Source organism: Molothrus ater, chromosome 1 (assembly GCF_012460135.2).
Source record: "Molothrus ater isolate BHLD 08-10-18 breed brown headed cowbird chromosome 1, BPBGC_Mater_1.1, whole genome shotgun sequence".
Classification (NCBI taxonomy): domain Eukaryota; kingdom Metazoa; phylum Chordata; class Aves; order Passeriformes; family Icteridae; genus Molothrus; species Molothrus ater.
In genome coordinates, this window is record NC_050478.2 from 36,237,291 (window position 1) to 36,262,077 (window position 24,787).

The 24,787-nt window shown below is 36.7% G+C and overlaps 1 protein-coding gene across 1 annotated transcript in view; it reads left to right on the top strand.

Moving 5' to 3' along the window:
- The window catches only part of PLCL2 (phospholipase C like 2), a 100,228-nt gene that overhangs the window by 44,546 nt on the left and 30,895 nt on the right, over positions 1-24,787 (top strand). The window contains exons 3-4 of the mRNA XM_036403462.1: positions 10,265-12,751; positions 16,146-16,349. Coding sequence (XP_036259355.1) covers positions 10,265-12,751; positions 16,146-16,349 — 2,691 coding nt within the window. The remainder of the gene's footprint in view (positions 1-10,264; positions 12,752-16,145; positions 16,350-24,787) is intronic.

Below are 24,787 nucleotides of genomic sequence, written 5' to 3' on the forward strand. Positions count from 1 at the left end.
CAGTTAAGAGAATATCACATAGACTTCCTCTTACAGTAAAGGAGAGAGATTAGGTACTTTTCTGCTTTCTGACTAAATTTGTAAATCATAAAACCACAATTATTTTCATTTGTTGGCTGCGTATGCAGCATTGAAAATAAGAATCTTGTCTGCATGGAGTAAGGCATTGTTTTTCATATCAGTGTTTTTTTAGTAGTTAAATTTATGTAATTTCATGGAGTACATACCTGTAGTGGCATCCTAAGATGCACACTCTACAAGCTTGTTTTTCTCAGGTGGTTTGTCCTGGTTTGTTTTGAGTCAGGTAGGATAGAGACTTGGCCTGCTATGCAGGAAAGTTAGTACAAAAACAAGTAAACCAAAGCCAACACCTATGTCTGAGGGAAAATCTGGAAAAAGCTGCTGAGAAGGCTTTCCCAAGAGTGGAAAAGAGTTGGGAGTCTTGAGCCAGTGCTCAGTCTCACCTCTTGCTGGTGATGCTGTTGGCTTCTCTTCCTCTATAACACTGAAGGGCAGCAGCAGAGGGAGAGGTGAAGGAGCTTTCTGCAGAGCCTGCATCTGAAATTACAGAAATCTTAAACATAGTTACTCTGTTATATTTCAGAGTCACATCCTGTACTTTTGCTTTAAAGGCTGACAGCTGTGCTACGTATTTTGCCAATTCATGCTGTTTATGACTGAAACAAAAAAGGGAAAAAAGCCATGCTTTCTACCAGTGGAACTAACACACAGCCATGAATTCTTGAAGGGAATCTGATACTCAGCTTCAGACTGCTGCATATTAAATCTTGTAGATATGTCTTGATTAAAATGCCCCTGAAAGTGTATCTTAGCTATAATGCTTGGGTACTTAAAATGTTATTGAAGACCTGAAAATGAAAATGCTCAGGGTTTAAATAGGTGGGCATGTATGCAGAAAGAGCATCTTGCGGGTCTTAGGGATAACTGTGAAAACTCAGAGCCTTCTTCCCTCCTGAGCTGTGCTGAAACCTGTTGAACCTTTTTGTTGAGCCAGTTTCAAATCCTTCAGTACCTTTACGTGCAGCATCAGCTTTGACATCTTCACTTATTATTCAAGCTAAAAGCATCTGTACCTTCTATCACTTTTTCTGATAATTGATGGCAGAAAAAAAAAGTGGTTATAATTAACCTAAGTTTCTCTGCAGTAGTTAAAATTACCTGTTTTTCATAGATTAGGTATGATTTCTCTTAGTATGTGAGAAATTAGAAACCTAAAAAACAATCCACTCACTTACCTAGGGTTCAAATTCTTCATGCCATCACACATTTTTTAACAGCTTTTTGTCAGTGCAGTTTCCTCAGTTTAAGACTCAGGAGTTAGTAACTGCTGTTTTTCATAAATATTTATTGCAGTGTATATGGATTTGGTTAAGATGTTGGTTGTTTGGATCCAAAGTATGCATGTTTTGCTTTTATCAAGTTTGTGAAAATGGGATACCTCTTTTGCTCTGTTGGAAGTGCTCCCCAGAAGGCTGAACTGTAACCAACTCAGTAACACTGAGAGCTGAGACACTCATGCCAAGCATAACTCAGCCTTTGGCTCTCTCAGTGCTCACAGCAGTCTGGGGAGTTTCCTTAAATGCTTCTTATTTATTTTCTTTTCAGATCAGACTTTTTTTCCCCTTTCCCCTACTAATCTGTATTGGAAATTAACCCCTGAAACCAAATGACCCTTCATTTTAATTTCATAAATATGCAGATGAACTCATACAAGAAAAAAAGCCTCAGTGGTGTTTGAATTTTGGTTTTGCTACTGTGTTTTAATGTTCAGATATAATATTATTTGTATAATATATCAATGTATTATAGAATTATAATGTCATACATAGTACAATATAATTAAATTATAAAATTATGTCATAAAATGACAGAATCCTAGAATGATGTATCCTAGTAATTGCTGCTGGAATGCAAACATAAATGGCATCATGGAACTGCAGAATGGGGAAGGCTTAGTTGCCACAGACTTTTTAAAGCTTAGGTCAAAGTCAAGCATAGTAAAAGTAGCTCCAAGTCCTTTATTTTCAGCAGAGTAGGCAATATCAGATTGTTTAGTTTCTCTTCAGAAGAATATGGAGTGGATTTGTGTTAGAGGGAGAGAGTGAGAAGGGAGCAACAGCATCATGTCTGGGGATGTCTTTGGAATATTTGTGGAAGAAGTGTCTGCCTTGGACTTGATGATCCTTGTGGGTCCCTTCCAACTCAGAATATTCTGTGAATCTGTATCTGTGCCATGGAGCACAGGGAAAACTCCCCTGTGACATCCTGTGAGAGCACTTGAATAATGAAAAACCTGAGGATACTTGAGACAGCAACATAAAAAACATATTAAAAGCTGGTTTCTTTATTCTTGGTAAGCTGATCAAATGGCTAAATAAGCTCTTCTGTAGGAAGTTTTGCAGAGAAAGCCTTTGGTCTAGACTCTATTTGCAAAACCAGGATATCCTGTTATTTCCTGGCTTGTCGCAGTCACAGTCTTTTGAGTTAAATTGCTACTATAACAGCAACAAGGCCAGCACAGGCTACTGTTTTTTCTCTGCTCTTTCTAACAGATAATGTGAAAGTGATCTCTCTCATGTCATTGAATCATAAATTTTCTGGTGTCCTCCTTTCTTGAAATGAGGCAGAACAAAATGAGCCCAAGAGCCTGAAAACCTCAATTCTGTTATTTTATGATGTTGGCAGTTCTTTTTTATAGCTTGCCTTTATATTTTATATATTTGTGAAATTGTGGCTGTACTCTGTGAGGTGGACCAAGATGAGAGATTTTGTTTTCCCTAATAGAATTATGTTGCAAAAGGCCTTTAAGGTTATTGAGTTCACCACAGAACCTAATGACATAAAACTCTGCTGTCAGTTCATGTAGGATCAGATTTCAATGGAAGAGTTTCAACTACATTGATTTTAATTGAATTAATTTCTTGGTAAAAGTGAGTGATTCTGTTCTTTCCTCCTATTTTTAATCAGTTCCTTGCTTCTAGTGGTTAATTTGAACCAGCTCTGATACTTAGCTGGCCACATGCACAATCGTTTCAGCTCACTAAAATTGCAGAAAACTTATTTGGAAGAAAATAGATTTTTTGTTTCCTGAGGTAGTGAGGTAAATTAACTTACTGTGTGTTAGACAGCTGCTAATGAGCACCTGAGGAGCTGAGCTGGGGAGAAGGGAGAATGCAACTGGGGCAGGAGGAGGAAGAGACAGGACAGAAAATTAATGTTTGGAATAGGGGCTGAAGAGAGAATTGGTTTAACTCTATCATGAACCGTGCAGTTTGCTCATCTGAAATAATATAGGTCATTGTTTGAATATTGAGCACCTGTGTCCGTATTCCTTTAATCACAGAATTCATTGACTAAAAAAACACAAACTCAAAACCAAACCAAACAAACAAACAAACTCAAAAAAAAACAAACAAAAAACCCCCCCAACCAAACAAACAACAACAACAACAACATCAACCCGGAATTGTTACTTATTCAACTAATCATAGTTTTGTTCCTCATTGTTATTTATAACATGGTGTAACTGGGTCTGGTTGGGGTCAACCTGCCACACATAAGATAAATATGTTCCTCTTCAAAGATTTCTGCAAACAACAGATATGTCATGAGTACTGGGTTTTTGGGGAAATAGTTAAATGCTGAGCACAAATACAGTGATTCATAACAAGTGGGAGGACTTGTGTTTTCCAATAGCTGGTGTTTTGTCTCTCCTCAGATAGCTGTTACTTCATTTGAGGACTCTGCTTTGTTTTACATACAACTGCCGGGAGCTGTGTGCAGTCAAACAGTGGCTGCTGAGTCTGTTGGACACAGGCTGATTTAACAGGTGCCATTTCTGAAGTGTTTGGGATCCTGTCAGCTGAGCTGCTGATTGCTTGGAGAGTTTGTTCTTGTTCTGGTTTCCACATGCTCTGGAAGCTTTGGGCAGCTGTGGAACAGCATTAAAAAGGACGTGCCTTTTGCTGAATCCGGGTCACTGGGTTAGTGAGAACCTCCTGGTAATGGCAAATGGAAAGGAAGAGAGGATGCTTGGCTGGAAGAGAGGGGCTAAGTAGTGGCTGTCAGCAGATTCGTCTGCCGAGTTGTTGATTCCAGGATAATTAGGCTGAGAGAGGGGGCATCGAGGGCAAGGATGGTGAAGTGCCTTTTCTGCACCACCACCTCTCTCCTTCCTTCTCCCAGCTCTTTTCTCCCTTTTCCCCCACACTCTTCCAAAGAAGATTCCCACTCTGCCTTTAACTGCCTGTAACTTTTGAAATCCGTGCTAAATTCAGTTACCTGATATTTTCCTTCCTTTTTTCCTACTGCCTCTTTTACACAAAAACTTGCTTAGCTTCTTTTATAGTGCTGCATTCTATGTTGTAGAATGAGTTGGCAGCTGTGCATAGTTAAACTATACATAATATGATTTATTTTTTGTATGTGTTGCCAAAAACAAGTGGTCCTGTTCATCATTGCTGTTTCAGTTACAGGCGTTTTTTTCAAAGAAAACCCTAAAAATTTTTGTGCTAAAAATATTTATAAAGATTATATGATATTTTGACATTGCTTTTGTAGCTTATTTGCTCATGTACACTAGCATTTATATCTCTAAAACCACAGGTGGAACCTCGGAAAAGAACAAGTTAAAGAACAAGTTCTTTATATTATAATATAATATAAGTTCTTATAACTATAATACAAGTTCTTTATATTATAATTCTTATATATTATAATAATATAATATAATATAATATTATAATACTTTTAACAAAATGCGTTAAAGATTAATATTTTAAAGTATGAACTTAAAGATGTACTTTTTTCCTTTGAGTAGACTTAATTATGTATAGACATGCTTCCTTAAGTATGAAGAAAATCTATAAATTTCAAGGTTTTTGTTTTGAAGAAAAATGTTTAAGAATCTTAATTAAATAAACAAAGCATCAATTGTGGTTTTTTTTAACTTACCACTTGCTGAAATAGGCTTGTTATTCATTATGTCTTCAAGCTAGGTGATTTTGCAATTACTGCTGAATTGCATTTGATGAAAACAGGCAGGTCTTGTACTCAAATTGGCTACATAACTATCACATCTACTACAAAAAAAAGTCATCAATGAATTGCATAGTGTCAGAAGAGTAGTGCACTCTGTGTTCATTATGTAGATCATCAGGCTGCCTGTTCTCATCATAAAGTATTGAATTTTACTGAAACTGTTGGCTACAGATGTACATTAAATTGCATCTAAAATAGCCTTCATGCTGTATTATATGAAATAATGGTGTAATTTGATAAAAATTAAAATTACCAAACTTAGGTCTGGCCTCACCTACTCACCTGTAATTGCTCAGAGTATTGGCACACCACTGGCCTTCAGGTTCACTAACATGCCACTCAATTCAGAACTTGTATGAAAAAAAAAATAAAAATTGAAAGCTCTTGAAATGCTGTACGTGATTGCAGTCTTATTACTACACCTCTGTGCAGACTTTTCTAGGCTGAATGGTTCACATTGATCTTGTTTCTAAGCCTGCTTGGGATGAACTCAGTAGGCATTCTCGGGGCTGTGGCTTTTACAGACTGTACCATCATTGCCTCAAGGTGTGTGAGTTTTCTCAGAGGTTGTCAAAGCTCAGCCCTTGGCAATCCAAAATCCTGCAGTGAGGTGCTGCACTTCAGGTGTTGTGTTTTGTGCTCTTGTTTAGTGTTCTTGTTTCTTACCTAACTGCTTGGCTGGCTGAGCACTCAGCGGCTCGTGGAGGGGCTGGGCTCTGTTCCCTCTGCCTGGGCATCTTGGAGTGCTCAGCCATGTGCTCTCAAGAGAAGCATGGAGCTGCCTTCCATGCTTTGGTGAGCCTCTGGTATATAAAAAGGAATGGAAATTCTTTATGGTTAGAGCATTAACAAGTAGCGGCAGGACCTGTCACCTGGGGAGCTGTGTATTGAGAGGAAAAAATCCAGTGTTCAGGTCCTTGCTACGTGGACTAAATTTTGCATTCAGGGTCACCATGTGAAATGTTTTACACTTTGTGACATCAGGGACTTTCACTTCCCAGAGAGTGCTCTGAAAATCTGTCATTGTGTCACTTCCTCTTGTTATTGTTGTCTCGTCTGTTTGAAGTGCTCTGTTCTGAAAAGAGCAGATGTCTTTAGTCATGGAGAGAGGCAGGATCACAGGCACCCATCTCCAAAGTTTGCATGGGCCAGTGTGAGGATTGTTCTGTATTGGCAGGTGGAAGGAGTGTCCTGCACTCAGCTCCAGCTGCTGCCCCACACTTGCCACTTTGAGGGGGTTGGCAAGCCCCTGCCCTGGGCTGTGTTCTTAATTCCACTGGACCAAGTGATACCTAAACATCTTGGCAACTTGGTGTTTAAATATTTTTTAAGTACTGCTTCTGGGGCATGATTCATCTGGACATTTACAGGTCATAAAGTTCTCTCTCTGCTTCCTTTCCTTTGGGAGATATTTACAAACCATACACTACTCATCATTTCCTCTATCATCCCAATCTGTTACATTATCAAATCTCTGTTTGAACTCTGCCCCTATCAGTACCAGTGGTTATTGAAGCTGCCTTTTAAGTAATTTTATCACAAAGTTGCATAAATTAAAAGCACTGCAGTTCAGGAATGATGTGCATCTCTCTCAATGTCTGATTCAAGATTCTCTGTTGTCTCCAGAATTCTATTTTATAGATAGAGCTCTCTTAGTCACACAGCTATTTCTTTGTTGGTACCTTGAGAGGAATAAAAAAAAGTTATCATGGATATATTCTTCCCTCCTTGTGCTTTTAATCCATTTTCTCCAGCTGTCTCTGTCTCTTAAGTGCCACAGGTGACAGCTGGGATTATTACTATTTTTTAAACTGCTAGATACTTTGCTTTCTGTTGCTACGAACTTGTGGATAAACTAAACCCTTTGTGTAGTTGCTTGTAGTGGTTATGAGCAATGTTTCAAAACAGTTTTATCTGTGGTCTCCTTTATTCCTCAAAACATCTTGGCTGGGGCATAAATAGTGTTAGGAAATGTGTTGATGAGGTGGTTCTGGTTTCAGTGATAAAGTCTTATGAAGCGCAGACAGTCTTTAGGGGAAATCCTGTAATGATGTCAGGACATGCTATAAACTGTAGATAGACATGGTTCTTCATTGTGTAGGAGATCCTGGAAAGACTGAAAGTTGTTTCAGCACAAAAGTTGTAGCTGCTGCCTTGGACTGAATTATGCATCTGCACTGTAGAGTCAGTGTCACTTCCAGCATGTTGAACAGCAAGAACCCTGTAAGTCTTATGAATGCCAAGAAATCACTCCTGTTTGTTCAGATGCAGTTTTCTGATGTGCCATTCTTTTTGATTCAAGGCAGACCTAAGGCCATGAGAGACCTGACCCAGTTCATGAATGCCACCTCACTTTTGGGGTGAAATCCTCCACATCTTAGAGCAGAATAAATCTGTCTCCTCCATGCCAGACTATATTGCCAAGGCTCACAAATGAGTTTCCCACAGTTTGTGCATGCTCTATGCAATTGCATTCTCACCTTGTGGAGTTAGAGTTTCTTTTCTGTGTCTTTTCAGACAGGTGGGTAATTCAGATGAATTTTTCTCAACAGTGTTTTTGATAAAATATCCTTGAAGTTACTCTGATCATGCAGAGATTGATCATGACTTCCATGTCTGTCAGGATGGGGATTTGCACAGGCAATCTGGTAGTTCAGGATTATTGATCTCTGGAGAAGCAAAAATTTAGGAAGGGTGTTCTGGAGCTCAGAATGTTTTTACAGCAATTCACACTGTGCTGCTGGCTTCATATAAATAATCTGAGCGGCTAGACTCCTTTACCCTGCAAAAATGAAGAGTACTGCTGAACTGGCTGCGAATTCATCTGGCAGGCAGGCAAAATAATTTTGCAGGTGATATATTGAATTGCTCCTCTGATCCACATGCATGAACTCCAATTCAAGCTTTCAGAGCTGGCAATGGAACTGCCTGGAGATGGACTTCTTTACATCAGATGGCATCAAGAAATAGAAAATATTTTGTTTTCCTTTGTGGTTCAATGACTTGGATCAGATACAGTCCTGATCATAGATAAAGGTGTAGACCTTTCTTCTGATCATGGTCAGGTAAGGAATACTTGCCTTGATGGTTCTGGTGTCAGCTGTCTCTCAGTCAACAGTATTCCTCTCCCAGGTCTGTGACTGAGGAATCTGTAGCATTAAGGGGTTTCAAAATGCTTAATTCCAAGCCCTGAAGTATCAAGCAGGAATGTCATTGCTCACTATGTGAGACTGTCCTTTGCCACTTTTTCAGGTTAGGAGATATAAATAGGTAGACAAACAAGCTAGGCTTAAAATAGAACAAAAATCTCTGTAAACAAAAATCACATTTGATTTCTTTTCTTTCTTTTTTTTTATGTTAAGGAATTTTGCATTTGTTTGGAAACAATCCTTATGCTTAAACTACATGTAATGAGATTCTGAGAGTCAACCCTGTGCAGTATCCATTGCAGGTGTTTGATTTGCAGTTGGAAATAAAGCAGTCCTCTGCAGGGTTATTCACTTTTACTGGTCTCTTGAGAACTTGAACAAAGCAAATTCTGCTGTCATTAAAGGTGCAGGAATAGTATGGTTGATTAATTTTCTCAAACACAGAACATCAAATATTAAGGGTGCTCACTTTACTAATCATTGTTTTCAGTGAAAACTTTTCAGACGCTTATAAATTAAATTACAAAACCAGGACTCTGCATTTTTAATTTAATGAAATTCAACATACTGCACATGTGTACTGAGCTAGAAGTGAATTTTGTAATAGATGGTTTTTATTTGAACATCTGTTCAGCATAGCAATCGTTAAAAGTTTTCTTTCACTTTCCTTTCTGCCATTTAAGCAATGCTGATTTGCACTGGAACATACTTCAAATGGAAAACTGTTTCAGGGAATATATATTTTTTTTTTTTAGTAAAGCTGGAAAAGAAATTTTTTGCACTGTGCTGGTTTATAAGAAGAACACTTCTAATTAAGGTATCTTAAAATATTTATATTTAAAAATATTTTAGTGCAAGTGTTATTTCAGACTAAAAGTTGCTCCTCAAGACACGTTGCTTTCAGAAGAAAAATCTTAGCATTTTTCAGTCTCAGAAAATGCAGATAATGAAAGTGCACAAGTTTCTTAAATTCAATTTTATGAAATTGATTGTACTTGAGTCATGTGCTGATGATTTATTTGCATTTGCTTTAATTAATACAAATAGGTACAATAAAGGTAGCTAAATTACCTTTCCTCTCTTTTTTTATGCTTATATATCCTTATATGCCCAAGCTTTCTCTAGTAAAGTAAGATCTCTGGGTTATCTAATTGTTTTAAGAGCAATGGTGAATCTCTTTTGCTTCCCTTCCTGACCAAGTCATCTATTCAAGTTCTTTCTAATGACATGAAGGTTCTTTGGAAACAGTTAAATTAAACCGTCTGAGAAGTTCCCTTCTGAGTCACTGCTGTATTTTCTGAACTTGCAGAGCTGCATCTGCTCCTGTCCAGTTGCTTGTGTTTCAGTGCAGCTTCTTTAGATGTTGTGGGTTTTTTTTTTGCTAAGGGGAGGGATGTGTGAGTGCTGGGGGCAGCCTATGGGAAGAACATGGATGGGTGCTCTGGTGAAGGGAGCTTTGCTTGAAGAAGTGCTTACTAAGTCTTGTATGCTAAGATTAAGGCTATGTCCTATGGATTTTATGTAATTAGGGCTGTGTCCTATGGATTTTATGTAGTTAATTGTGTATTAATGTTTCTGTGGTCCAAGGACCCTGTCAGCATGGTATTAAAGATTTACATTCTGTACTGACAAGTTTGGCAAGTATCTATAGGACTGCATAAGGACTCAGAGAAAAGCTAGCTTCCTACTGCCTTGACTTTAGAACCTGTTCTCTAAGTAGGGTACAACTCATAAAATAAAATGCACATACATGTATGCAATAATACAGCATTATTATTTTGTTAACATTCAAAACTAATTTTTAAAAATTTTTTGTCCATCAAAAGTACTAAAAATTAACCCTGGAAGATTGCTTATAAAAGCAAGAGCAAATATTAAGGCATTATTAGTATTCTGTGATGGTGCCAGTAAGAATTTCCATCTTACTGGTCATCGGCAGACTTTATTGAACTGCTTGATGAACTTTCAGCTTTAAGTTGAAAGCTATTTCAATGTTGACCAAAATCACACTGACACATTACTTTTTTCTCCCCCCCCACCCCCTTGTTTACCAGGATGGTACGAAGCAGAAGCGAGAAAGAAAGAAGACTGTGTCGTTCAGCAGCATGCCCACAGAGAAGAAGATCAGCAGCGCCAGCGACTGCATCAACGCCATGGTGGAAGGCTCCGAGCTCAAGAAGGTCCGATCCAACTCCAGGGTGTACCACCGCTACTTCCTCCTGGATGCTGATATGCAGTCTCTGCGCTGGGAGCCTTCCAAAAAGGATTCTGAGAAAGCAAAGATTGATATCAAGTCAATCAAAGAAGTGAGAACAGGAAAAAATACGGATATCTTTCGCAGCAATGGAATATACGACCAGATATCAGAAGATTGTGCATTTTCAATTATATATGGAGAAAATTATGAGTCACTAGATCTGGTTGCTAACTCAGCGGACGTTGCAAATATTTGGGTTACTGGCTTAAGATACCTGATTTCTTATGGAAAACATACTCTAGATATGTTAGGAACTACTCAAGATAATATGCGGACTTCGTGGCTTTCACAAATGTTCAGTGAATCAGATGTAGATAATTTGGGTCATATACCCCTATGTAATGCTGTACAATTTATAAAAGACTTAAACCCTGGTTTAAAAACTAACAAAATTGAACTAAAATTCAAAGAGTTACATAGATCCAGGGAAAAAGCTGGTACTGAAGTAACAAAAGAAGAATTTATTGAAGTTTTTCATGAGCTTTGTACCAGACCTGAAATCTATTTCCTGTTAGTTCAGTTTTCAAGCAATAAAGAATTTCTAGATACCAAGGACCTCATGATGTTTTTGGAAGCAGAGCAGGGTATGGCACAGGTCACAGAAGAAATAAGCCTTGAAATTATTCAGAAGTACGAGCCAGCCAAAGAAGGCCAGGAAAAGGGTTGTCTTTCTATAGATGGGTTTACGAATTATCTTACTTCACCAGACTGCCACATATTTGATCCAGAGCATAAAAAAGTTTGTCAAGATATGAAACAACCTTTATCTCATTATTTTATAAACTCATCTCATAATACATACTTGATAGAGGATCAGTTTCGAGGGCCTTCTGACATCACGGGTTACATTCGCGCTCTAAAAATGGGTTGTCGAAGTGTTGAACTGGACGTATGGGATGGTCCAGATAACGAGCCCGTGATTTACACTGGGCATACAATGACATCACAAATTGTCTTCCGTAGTGTCATTGACATTATTAACAAGTATGCCTTTTTTGCTTCAGAATACCCTCTTATTTTGTGCTTAGAAAATCATTGTTCTATTAAGCAGCAGAAAGTGATGGTACAGCACATGAAGAAAATTTTGGGGGACAAACTGCATACGCAGTCTCCAAACATTGAAGAGTCTTATCTACCATCACCGGAATCACTTAAAGGGAAAATACTAATTAAAGCAAAGAAGCTTTCTGCTAATTGTTCTGGACTAGAGGGAGATGTTACAGATGAAGACGAAGGAGCAGAAATGTCACAGAGAGTGGCGAAAGAGGGGGTAGAACAGCAAAACTCAATGACAGGGAAACGATTCCAGCTCTGCAAAGATCTCTCTGAGCTGGTGAGCATATGTAAATCAGTTCAGTTCAAAGAGTTTCAAGTTTCATTTCAGCTCCAGAAGTACTGGGAGGTGTGCTCTTTTAACGAAGTGCTTGCTAGCAAGTATGCCAACGAAAACCCAGGAGACTTTGTAAATTATAACAAACGTTTTCTCGCGAGGGTTTTCCCCAGTCCTATGAGGATTGACTCTAGTAATATGAATCCCCAGGACTTTTGGAAATGTGGCTGTCAGATAGTAGCAATGAACTTTCAGACACCTGGCTTAATGATGGACCTTAACATTGGTTGGTTTCGACAAAATGGAAACTGTGGCTACGTCCTTCGTCCTGCTATCATGAGAGAAGAAGTTTCCTTCTTTAGTGCGAATACAAAAGACACCGTGCCTGGAGTTTCACCTCAGCTGCTTCATATTAAAATCATTAGCGGGCAAAACTTCCCTAAACCCAAAGGATCAGGTGCCAAAGGTGATGTTGTGGATCCTTATGTCTATGTTGAAATACATGGAATCCCTGCTGACTGTGCTGAGCAAAGGACGAAAACTATGCACCAGAACGGGGATAATCCAATTTTTGATGAAAGCTTTGAATTTCAAATAAATTTACCAGAGCTAGCTATGGTGCGTTTTGTAGTGCTGGATGATGATTACATTGGGGATGAGTTTATTGGGCAGTACACTATTCCCTTTGAGTGTCTCCAGACTGGTTATCGGCACGTTCCTCTGCAGTCTTTGACTGGTGAAAATTTAGCTCATGCTTCCTTGTTTGTGCATGTGGCCATTACTAATCGAAGGGGTGGTGGGAAACCTCATAAGAGGGGCCTCTCTGTGAGGAAGGGCAAGAAATCAAGGGAATATGCTTCTATGAGAACATTATGGATTAAAACAATAGATGAAGTATTCAAGAATGCCCTCCAACCTATTCGGGATGCTACGGATTTGAGAGAAAACATGCAGGTACAGTTTTATAATAATTTATTGGTTCATGTGTGTGCCTTTGTATTATGATGCATATGGAATACCTGCTTTTTAAAGAGTCTTGTATGTTGAACTATTTCGGTCTAATTCTGAACAGTTCTAAGAATGGATCATGTCAGAGGAGCATTTTAGGTGAACTCTACAGATGCAACTTTGAATGCACATGTGTATTTTCGTGAATGTGAAGTGGAAATATGACTCCAGAACTCAACCCTCATCCTATATTGTTGAAGGAATATTAGAAATACACTAAAAGAGAGTATGGCAATATTTTAGTTTGAAAAAACTAAGTAGAAATGTGGGAAGAATATACAACAGATAGAAAAGGGAGACTTTAATGCTTATCAGAGACCTTATTTGTATGTCTAAGAATGTTTGGCATAGTTTCACCAAGGTTATGTTTTTCCTTTAGTCCCAAATAGAAGGCAGTACTTTCAAGAAAGATCCATTTGCTTTCCATGATTCTTCCTAGTTATGTTAGAAATACATGGCATTAGCACTGAGGTGTTAGAAGGCATCTTTTAGAAGAAGTTGTCCTACTTTAGATGCCATATTAGTAAACACATTGAATTTAGGGAAAAAGTGCAGTCTGATGTGCTTTGTTTTGTGGAAGCCAAGAGATGTCACTTAAAAATATACTTGGAGATTCCAGGTATATAACTCCTTTTAGAAATGTATTAGAATTGAGTTTTAAAGTTACATTTCATTTAATAAAACTTTATTTATTAACTTCTGATGGAATACTAGTATTGATCAACAAAATTAAGAATCATCATTTCAAATGGACTGACCTATCAAATCCTCTTGGTGTTATACAGTGTTAAAGGAAAAGAGATTAAAGGAAATATCTGAGACCTGATTCTGGATTTTAAAGGCACATCAGTGTATATAAATTTCCTTAATGAATAATCTTACATTAAAAATATTCTAATAGTAATGCAATTTTAAAGCTAATTTTATATGAAATAAGAAATTAGTACCTCATTATGCAGCTCTCCCATTCCACTTGGTATATAAATTTGCTTTTTTAAAAGATAATTTAAAAATATTGGGATGATACTTTGACTCATAAATGTTTCAAATTACAGGCTGCATGTAAAATGAACTTTACCTGAAGTTAACCTACTGAAGGCTAGAATTCTGTAGAAGGAAGAGTACTGTATTTTAAGATACTTTTCAAGGAAGAGCCGAGTTGAGGAAGCAGTGAAATCATAGAATTTTGTTTAGCTACATTAAACTCTTGAATGTCCATGCTGCAGTATATGCACAGTGTAATTATATAATTAAACCAGACTCTACAGTGGGGTTTCTTTGAACATGAGATATTAAAAGGTATTTTATGTATTTTATTCTGTCAGTTTGAAAGATGTGCTATCAACTAAATTTATCATTATCTCAAAATGCTATCAAGAAGATATTTTAAGCACATGAGGGAAGATTAATTTTTTTTAACTTTGCTAACAGATTATATAATGTGCACCATTTAAACTCTGTGAAACAAAGTTTTTACAGCTAATAAAAGCAAATAAACCACTCCATTAAAATAAGTATCAATTTATGCCAGGAAATGGGAGATTTATTTAATTTTTGTATTACTGAAATTTTGTTTTATAAATTGTAATGGTTTTTATGACCAATGTATCCTCAGAAGCCAGATTATAAAGGGCAAAGTTGGTTAGTTTGATTTTTTTAATATAAGATGGAATAAAAAGAAAGAAGGAAAATGTTTAGTAGTTTAATATTAAAAAACAGCAGCAAATTTAATAGTTTCTCTGAATCTGTATAGGAATTGCCTTTTTTGTTTCTTTTTGTTCCTATATTACCAAGACAAAAGCTGATGTCGTAACTTCTTACGTATTAATCACTGATAAAAGTATAACATGGGTGGTTGGACTGGATGTGGTGTTACATGTTTAAGTTACTTAACAGTATGAGGAATAGTCTCTGGATATAGAATTGGTAGTCCAAAGGCAGGAGTTACTGTAGTTGTACATATTAGTCCTGTCCTCCTGTCATTAATTAATTGATACAATCTCTGGGTCCTCTTAACCTCTCTGTAAAATGGTTATTTCTTAATGGCTTATCTCAAGCCAAAAAGCCATGTACTTATCTTGAGCAAAATCTGAATGGATTTCTCAGTGTCTGTCTCTTGAGCTGTGTAATTATTGTGTCATTGAAATGTACATCAGTTGATAAAAGACATTTCTGTTTCCTGGACATTTACTAAAAGTACACTCTAAGTGACTGGGTAGGTGCAATTTCATGTTCACAGAATTTTGCATGAATAAGCTGTGCATACATATTTGGAAGTCTGCTTTGGTATTTTGTCTGATAAAGGGAGAGCAAAATATTTCACATTTGATTCCTGTTTGAGTTAAAGTTGGCATTATGTCTTTCTAAGAGACATGTCCACAAAAGGGTCTTACCATGCCAGCAAGATGGAAAGTGGTTTGGATGAAAGTGAAAATTTGTACCAGATACTCTACCTGGATGCAACATGAGAGAAAGGAGCACTGAGCACATTTGTAACTTATATATACCATATTTTCATTTTTATTTCCTACAGGAACACAAACTCCAGATCTGCCATAGATCACCAGTTCCCAATTGGTACAAAAATCCGAAATTCTGTACAGTGATGACAATATTCCCATCATGGAATGTCAGTGGCTACTTGGAGTCACACTGTATTTCCAATGCTGTAAACTTTCTTCAAGTTTAAACTTATGGCATTATATTCTACCATACTAGGTATAAAATATGACTAAAAAAGTCGTAGGGAAAGGTACAGAATCAGTATTTAAGTTAAGGTACCTTAAAAAATTCACTTAAGTGTGGCTCTGTGATAGGAATACTTCAATAGTGGAATGCTGGGTTTGTGAATCACACCAAATGGGAGCCCACAGATCCACAGCATGTCTAGACTGTAGCTCAGGTATGTTTAAAGTTACAAATGTGCTGAATTCCTCCTTCTGCTTCACTTTGCTTAATTGGGACATTCAGCATCTAATATTTTTTTCACTTGGTGGCATTTAAAAATGTCTTGAAAATTTTCAAAATATATAACCACTATGTTTTAGAATCTGTTTATTTCCACAGTTAATGTTAGCCATGATAGAGAAGAGATATGCTTGTTTTAAATAGATGTTTTTTTCTGTGGCATGTACTGCATTCCTTGAATTTTAAACATTTTTGTAAACATTTGTGTAGTATTGGTTGATTTTGAAAATGCCAGTTCTTCAGGGGAAAGCTGTGGTAATTGTAGCACAACCATTGTAGCTCAAGTATAACAGTGAAGTATTTTATCCTGAAATAACAAGACTTTAAATTTCATATTTAACTGTAAAGGAAACTCTTTCTTTCCTTTTTGCAGAATGCAGTAGTTTCATTCAAAGAATTATGTGGCCTCTCTCCTGTAGCAAATCTTATGCAGTGCATTTTGGCTGTGTCTATGCACTTGGTTGGGCCTGATAATACACCCTTGGTAGTAGTGAATCTCAATGATCAGTATCCAACTATGGAGCTCCAAGGGATTGTTCCAGAGGTCTTGAAAAAGATTGTAACAGCATATGAAATGGTGAGTAGTTTTTTGTGGTTGTCTTATATTGTCTGTTTGAAAGACTTTTTAAATGTATATTTAATATACTGTACCATGCTTGTTTTAAAACCTGTGACTTCCTATTTCAACCTGTGACTTCCTATTTCATGCTTCATTACTTGTGCTTGAGTTATTCCCACAAATGTAGAGCAATGGTAGTGTTTTCATACAGAGTAAAACGTGGAGATTATTGATATACTGCATGCAAACACGTGCTGCACACCTCAGAAGGTAAAGTGGTTATTGTCAAGAGGATTTAACATGAAGAAGAGAATGTATCGATTTACCTGTTTTACAGTAGTTTGAAACTTACTTTGTATCTATAAACCTCTTACTAATTTACATTTTTTGCTTGGGGGACCTTGGTTTATTTTGGCTTTGGCTCAACATCGAATACAAGAATGTCAGGCACTGCTTTTAGGCACTGTAGTTTTATAAGCACCTTGGCATGTAAAATTCTACACATGCTCTTTTATTTTCCTTTTCTCTATCTTTCTTACAGATGTCATTTGGTTAGCCATTTTTACACATGTAAGCATCTGTAACGTTAATTTCAGACATTATGTTTCAGTAAATACATAAATTGTGTCTAGAGAGTGGAAATTAAACATGTTGCAGGAAAAAAAGAAGGAAGAACTGACGCACCAATAAATACTCATTTACATCTGCTTTGCATTAATTTGAAATGTGGAAAAAAGATCAAGAAGGGTTTGATTTGAAATGTCCTCCTTACTGCCACTGAAGTAATGTGGCAGAGTTTAATTGATTATTTAATCATTTATTTAACGTTTTCTTTCATGTGATGATGATTTTGCAATAATTTTGTGTGCTAAAATGAGAAACCTTACCTGGCAGCATCGGGTCACTTGCCTGAAAAAAAATGGAGAAAAATTAACCAGTATCCCTGTTTCATATATAGCTTGTAAACTACTGCTTTCTAAAGAAAAGGTAGCTTTAGAATTATGCTATACCAAAGTGAAAAAACCACTCATTGATAATTAGCAATGAAGGCAGGGTTTGTGTAGTTCAGCGGTGCCATAGATGACACAAAATCGGGCTGCAGTGATAGCAGAGCTACAAGAAGAGAGTGCATATCCTCTTAGTGGGGGCTTACAGGATATCACTGTAATTAGGATGTAAACAACCTTGACTGTTGGGATTACAGCTGCAACAAGTAAAGAAGTTCTGTTTTCTTGCTGGAGATGTCTTTACCTGCAGTTTGTTCTGATGTGGTGATGCTGCTTGTTAGTGACTAAGCTATTCTAGGTACTTAAAATCATAGTTCTAAATCTGGAATACATTTTTTTTAAATATACTTAGACAAAGGTGACTTGTTACTCCAGAAATCTTTACAATCTAAGTTTGCTTTGCTCTTTGGCTCTCACATATGGTTTTTCCCCCACACATATTATACTCTATACATGATTTGAATATGTCTGTACTTGAGAAATCTATACTTCACTTATACATGTAAAAGTAATAGAACATTTATTTACTGGCAAAAAAAGCATTTGTCCATCTTCTTGTCCCTAAAATAGAAATACTCAATTTCAAAGAAACAGTATGATAGTGCTTCTAGCTCTAAATGGTATTGAAGATAAGTAAATTTAAGGTTATTTTAATCAAATATAAGTTAAAATAATAAGATGCATTTAAATTTGTGACATTTGGCTTTTGCCAATACTCTGTTAAGTTTGACAAAAGATTTTAGGGAATTAAAATCTGTAGGGTATGCTGGGAAATGAAGTCAGCCATGGGAGACATATTCCTGTGCTCTTATTTCTGAAAGCACATTGTGAAAGAGTGGGAGACATCTGTATCATCCTTTCCTCAAAGAGAGAAGAAGAAATGTGAGTGTTTAGTTCATATATGGGTATTTGCTGTAGTGGCAGATGTTCAGAGTCTGACAGTTTTATGGTTTGGGGGGGTTGTATGATTTTGGTATGTGTCTATATAATGAGCCCTCAAAAGGACAAATCTTACCTCATTAGTTTTGACTTGGGATATTTTTGTCACGATTCATTAATACGTGGGTGTAAAATTCTGCTTAATAATGAGAGTTCTTCATGCCAAATTGTGGAAGGGCAGATGTACTGACAAAGTAATGATTACCTACTTGTCTTACTTTCTGCTGGCTTAGGCCTCAGTACAGGTCAGAATGATGCATCTCTGTACTTCCAGGGTGTCAGGTACTGTATGAAATCGTGCGGATAAAAAAAATAGAGTTCAATGTTTATGAAACAAACCTGGATTGGTATACCATAAATGCATGCATAGGCTCTCACTACCTTGTGTGCCCTCTCAATGTGGCATGTGCAATGGCATTCTCAAAGTGTGATTGTTTCAGGTTTATGATTTTTTTTTAGCTAATGAAGAGATTCTTGTGTGTCAGAAATACTCTCTTTTCTATAAAACAATAATAAACATAGAAGGTAATATTTAAGATTTTAATTATTCAGAATTTGTTTACATTGGGAGTGCATGAAGAACTCATTGTTGCTCTGTCAAGTGAGACAAGATGCCAGCCCTGAACAGCAGGACAGTCAGTCCACCTTTGGTAATTGGTAATTTGGTAATTTGATAATTGCAAATAAGTGGAATACTGCAGGGGCTGATGGAAAGGAAAGAGTATCTTCAGTGTAACATGAGTTTTTTTAAAGAAACGATGAGGTAAATGATAAAAAAATAGTGTGTCAGTAGATATTTGGGGGTTTTATCTTTAAACAAATAGCACATAGTTAAATAGCTTTCTTAAATTATCTGCATTCACTTAATGGAGGAGCTGTTAAGTGATCAAGGCTAGTACTAGTCATGGATTGAAAAACCGATGTTATAGGAACTGAGGTATCATTTCTGGATAATAAAAACCAAATATATCTAGGAATTTTTGAGAAAGGCAAAAACTGCAGGTGTATTTTTCTTTAACTTCTCCATGCTCCTGAGTATTTTTCACCCTACCATCTTTTCACTGTTTAACAATGTTTTATTTTTCCCTCTTGTTCATGAACTTCAGCTTCCTTTATGTGATACTTCAGCATGCACTCTGTTGGTGTCATCACACCCATCACTGATCAGTGCTGCAGACTGAAGCTTGGAGTTAAGGCAAGTGCCTCTTCCACACCATTGCATGTTTTTAAAAATGTCTTATAACCTTTAAGATAAACAGTAAGTAAACCTTAAAAGTTATACTATGGCAAGAGAAAAAAAATAAATTATGTCACCTTCAGTCTGCAGCATTATTCAGTGATGAGTATAGGAGCACTTCAGAGATATCCTAGAGTACTGTGCAAATGAGGCCAGATACTGTTGAGAACTTGACTGTCTCTGTTTGCCCTTAGTGGAGGATGAAGTGTCCCATTTGCTGAGGACAGGGTTTTCTGAACGTTGCAAGCAGGCATTTACTTCTAAGAGAAAAACTAACAAGGAACAGGCAGATAACTGTACCTGTGTGAAAAATCAGTAGTGCTGCTACAGTAATTAGGATTAGATGTTATTAAATCCTAATTAGATAATGCTTCTAGTTAAAATTTTTCAGTTTTTGGGGTGGTTTTTAATTTTTTTTTTTGAGGTGATTTTGTAATTCAGAATGTCTACAGAATGTGGTATAAGTCTGTATTTTATTTAAATGAAATCAAACAAGGTGAATAGATTTTGTATATATACCCTAGGGAAGGTCATGAAAGCAGGTTGTGTTTATTGGTGGTGGGAGTTGAGAGATAATGAAAGTGAGAGGTATTAAAAGAGAGCGACACTATTAAATTGGAAAACACCATATCATTGGGGATGAGCAGTGCTGTAGTAAGCTTAAATCCAGTTACCTTATTTTTGGCTCTTTCCGGCTACTGACTCAATAGAGCAGATTGCAGGTGCAATCATGCAGAAGTTAACTTCATGTTACAGAGCTGGAAATTTCAGCAATGAGATAAACTAAATAAGATAGGCTATATTTTGAACTTGAACTGGAAAGCAGATAATTTGACACTGTATCTGGTAGAGTTACAGACAGGATTGATACTAATAGGGCTATTAAAAGCCTATCTGAAAAGGACTGATTGTCAAGGTTTGGTAAAATATTAGTAATCCTCTCAAACTTCAGCTACTGTTCAAAATTTTAAATATTCTTCACTTTTAAAACTCATTTTGATATTAATATAGATTAATTGAGCAGAGCTTTATTGGGCATGTTGGATTAACTCCATAATTCTGAAGGAAGCCAAGGGTATATCCATCGCCTCTTTCACAGGGCCTAAGAAAGAGTGATTAGCAGATCTGTTTTGATTTAGATTTAGTTCATAAAAACTGTATTAGTTTCCTGTTTTTGATGTAGGTCCTTGGTTATGGTTACAGTGCAAATACAGTGAGGAGGATTACAGTTATGCTGTGATTATAGATTTGTATCTTGAGAAACATGTAGAGCAAAACTTCTATTTCAACTCAGCCTGCTAATGTGTCAGGGTTATTCAGCTGAGAAGCCTTCGTTCCCCGAATTACCCTTTGAGGTTGCAAACTTCTGGGGCAACCAAAAAATGCTGGATGCAGTGCTGGTAATTCTCTCCTAAAACTGAGTGAAAATGTTGCTTCAACTTGTGCAAAGGCCTAAATATTCAATTTCTGGTTGTGTCAGAGGAGGCTGAGTTCAGTAGCACCAATCTCCTGTAGCAGAACCCAGTCTTTGGATATCACATGATTTTAAATCATGTGATAACATCTGCTCATCACTTGCATTGTGCACTTGAAGAAAATTCAGATTTATCCATATAGTACCATTCCTGAGGAATATGTGACTGGCATAGACCATGAGAGCTGTGTTCTGAGTCCAGTTGGTTCAGAATGTTGTCCTTGAGCCCATGACTTTGAAGTCAAGCTCCGTGAGTTTTCCATGTTAGAATTTACCTCTTAGCATTATCTGGCTTATGAAGAAGAGAATTTAATGCTTTGCACAGAAGGTTGAAAAGCTATTATTCCTTGCTTTTATACTTGAGAGCATAACTACATAAAACAAAACAAAAAGATAAAAGAAGTAGTCAAAAGAACAGACATCACCGACACTAAAGATACCGCCTGGGGAGTTTGAAGTAAATATGTACCACTTATCAAAAACACTTGGGGAGAACAACATGGAGGAGGTTCTCATGAAAATAAGGCATCTTCCAAATAGCTGAAGTCATGTGCAAATGGGGAAGACAGGATCCATATTTAACCCTGCCATGGTTAAATAAGAAATAAAAGAGAACTGACAGTGAAGAATTGCTAAAATGATCTTAAAAATAACAGTAACCTCTTTTCTGAAAAAGCAGTAACAGAAGTCAGTCAAAGATTATGTAAGTTCACTAGCTGATCAATGTTTAAAAGAAAGCCCCAGCTAAAGAGGCAAAGCCACAACACTTAATTAGTTTTTGCATCCATATACCTGTAGAGATCAAGGTTTCACATGAAAAGCTTCTTTATGAAAGACTAATTGCAGAATTAATCTGTAAGTGAAATGCTGACAGAAGATATTACAGAGGAAAGGCAAAAGACTGGGAAAATAATACAGCAGGAAGAGGAGATACTCATTTAAGAGTTCTGAAAGATCTCAAGAGTTGGTGTATCGAAACTGCTAATTGTTGTGTGTATTCTCTCACTTGAGACTGACTATCAAAGTTGTTAGTGTGGTACCAGTGTTTTAAGAGATTTCCAGGAAGATGATGAAATTACAGATCAGACAGGCTGACATCTGTACTGTGAAAATGGGTGGAAACTGTTTTGAAGAAGAAAATTAGAAGAAACATGGAGAAATGTGTCATGTTGAGGAAGAGTCAATACAGCTTTTATAAAATGAAGGGCTCATTAATCCCTTGGAGTTCTTTGATGTCAAAAAGCATGTAGACACAGCAGATCAGTCTGGGTAGATTTTCAAAAGCATTTGACAAAGTTTCCTTTCAAATGCTCATATTAAAATAAAGTTACCATTAAATTTTTAGGCTTTTAAAGTTATTAGATCTTTTCTGATAGCTAAAGTGAATGTTGGACTCAACCTGGTGCTCCAGCAGGAAAAGAACTTTTAAAGACAGTTTCTTGTGTTGATTTTTGCATTAAGGGTGTGTTTTTCCAATAAGTGGATTAGAGATAGTGGGTATAGCTCCTGCAACTTTGATGTAGCTCAAGTAGCTAAGCACTCTGGAAGCTGTATGAATTAATGCTGCCCCCAGATTTGCAAAGATCATCGAGGTGTGAGGTATGTAGCTGCTTAGACTTCCTTTCAACAACAACTTTCTCAATCTTAGTGGTAGATTGTTATAATGTGTGTTAAAACAGTAAATTTCAGAGTTGGCAACACAAATGCAGTATTTAAATTGTGATAACACACAGTGTCTCACTGTTTCCATTATTGCCTCTGGCTTTCTACAGTATTGCTTACTTTCATTATCAGTCTCTGCAGAATAGAACTGTCTTTATTTAAGTAATAAATGGATATAGTTTGGTGGCGAAGAGATCTAAGGGAAAACATACATCATTCATTGCAATTTAATATTGCAAATAGCCCAGGTAATGGTTTTTGCCATGTTTAATAAATTATAGTAATTGTAGATCCTGGTTTTTGAGATTAATTGAAATAGTTACTGATTGTGTAGCTGTTAGTCTGTCATAAAAACTGAAAACAAAGCATTCATGGAAAATATAGTGAATAGCTTGGACAGTTTCTTCAGAAAGAGTTGTGCTGCTTATTATCAGTTTTTATTTTCCTGTTTTATAACAACGTGAAGGTTGTAATTATGCTTCCAAAAACAGAGCTGCAGATGATAACCTTAGCTTATGCTGGGCTTTTTCAGTCCACAAAGCAAATGTCTAATTTTGGGTACTCAAGGCTCCAGTGCCAAATGTTGTAAAGTATGAGCTGCTTTGCATTGATTGAAAAGCTCTGATAATGACAATTTAATGCTTCTGTGAAGTCAAGATTTCTGCATTTCTTTTTGAGAGCATGGATGGTGAAGCTTTTTGTATCCTCTCACTAATCCCATTATGTCTAATGGCTGACTCACAGAATTCATAAGAGCATAAAATAATACAGCTACTCAGGAAGAGGAGTGCATGTAGCTTTCTGTCCTGTTTTAATGTAGTCCAGTGAAATGTTTATGGAAGAGCATAAAAATAGGTCAGATGCATAGCAACTTCTCATATGTATTACATATTTCCAATAGGAGTTCTCTTTCTCAATAAGTTTTAAATTTGGTGTTTGTCTTTTTGAGTCCATCTGTGTGAAAAAAAATTGTGGCTATTAGAGCTGCTACTGATGGTTCTCATTTCAGAAATAACCTATTAACTGCCTATTAATTTTTTACACAGATGATAGATTTTTGCTTCTTATACAGATAGAGGATATTTTAATTTCATATACATGTCCTTACTTATTGTCCACTTTTCACATGGTTTTTCATTCTATCAGCTTTAGTTTTAAAATTATGAAAATAATTTTGCTACAAAACCCAGATTATCAGGAAAGTGAAAAGCAGTGACTATTGGATTTAAAAAGGGTTTATTGTCCTTGGGTACATAGTTTGGAAGAGAGCTGCTGATTATTTACTCTGTCTTCAACCTAGTCTTTCTCATATACGTGACTCGTGAGGAATTAAGAACAAATAGTTCTCTTTAATGGAGGACTTGTGGACTGTTTGTTCCTTTGGTAGATTTTCTTAAACTGGGGGAAATTAATTCATTTTGGGTTGCTGCAGAATTAAGAACAGATTATGTTCTATTTTTTCTCAAGCCTACAAGAATTAGTTTTGCTAAGTGGATTTCATATCTTATATCTTTTGATCCTGCAAAGTATTATGGCATAATCTTGTCTTGCTTCTTTCTAAAGAAAAAAACCATTTTCCATGTATGTGTTTTCTAGAATATAAAACATTTCAACAAGAGGTGGGAGAGGAAAGGTAGGCTGAAAAGGTTAGACCATGAGTCTGTTCCCAGTTTTTTCCACTTAAATGGATAAACTGCCACTGTCAGGTACAGCATTACATTTTTATCATAATATGCCAGTAAGTTCAGTAAGCATAAGGGAAATTTCATCTGCTTTTTTGTTTGCTTTTGTTTTTTTTGGAAGAGGGCAGTGGTTTAAAGTTTAAAGAGAAACATAATACTTGATTGTATCATAACATAAGTTATGCTTGAGGGGAGGTGTTCCTTCCCCTCTACTCAGTGCTGCTGAGGCCACATCTGCAGTGCTGTGTCCTGTCCTGGGTTCCCCAGTGCCAGGGAGGCATGGATGTGCTGAAGAGTCAAACAGAGGGCCACTAAGGTGGTGGAGCATCTCCTACACAGAAAGGCTGGGAGAGCTGGGATTGTTTAGTCTGGGGAAAAGAAGGCTGAAGGGGATCTTATCAATGTGTATGAATGCCTGAGAAGAGGGTGCAAAGAGGTGAGAAGGCGGCTACTTC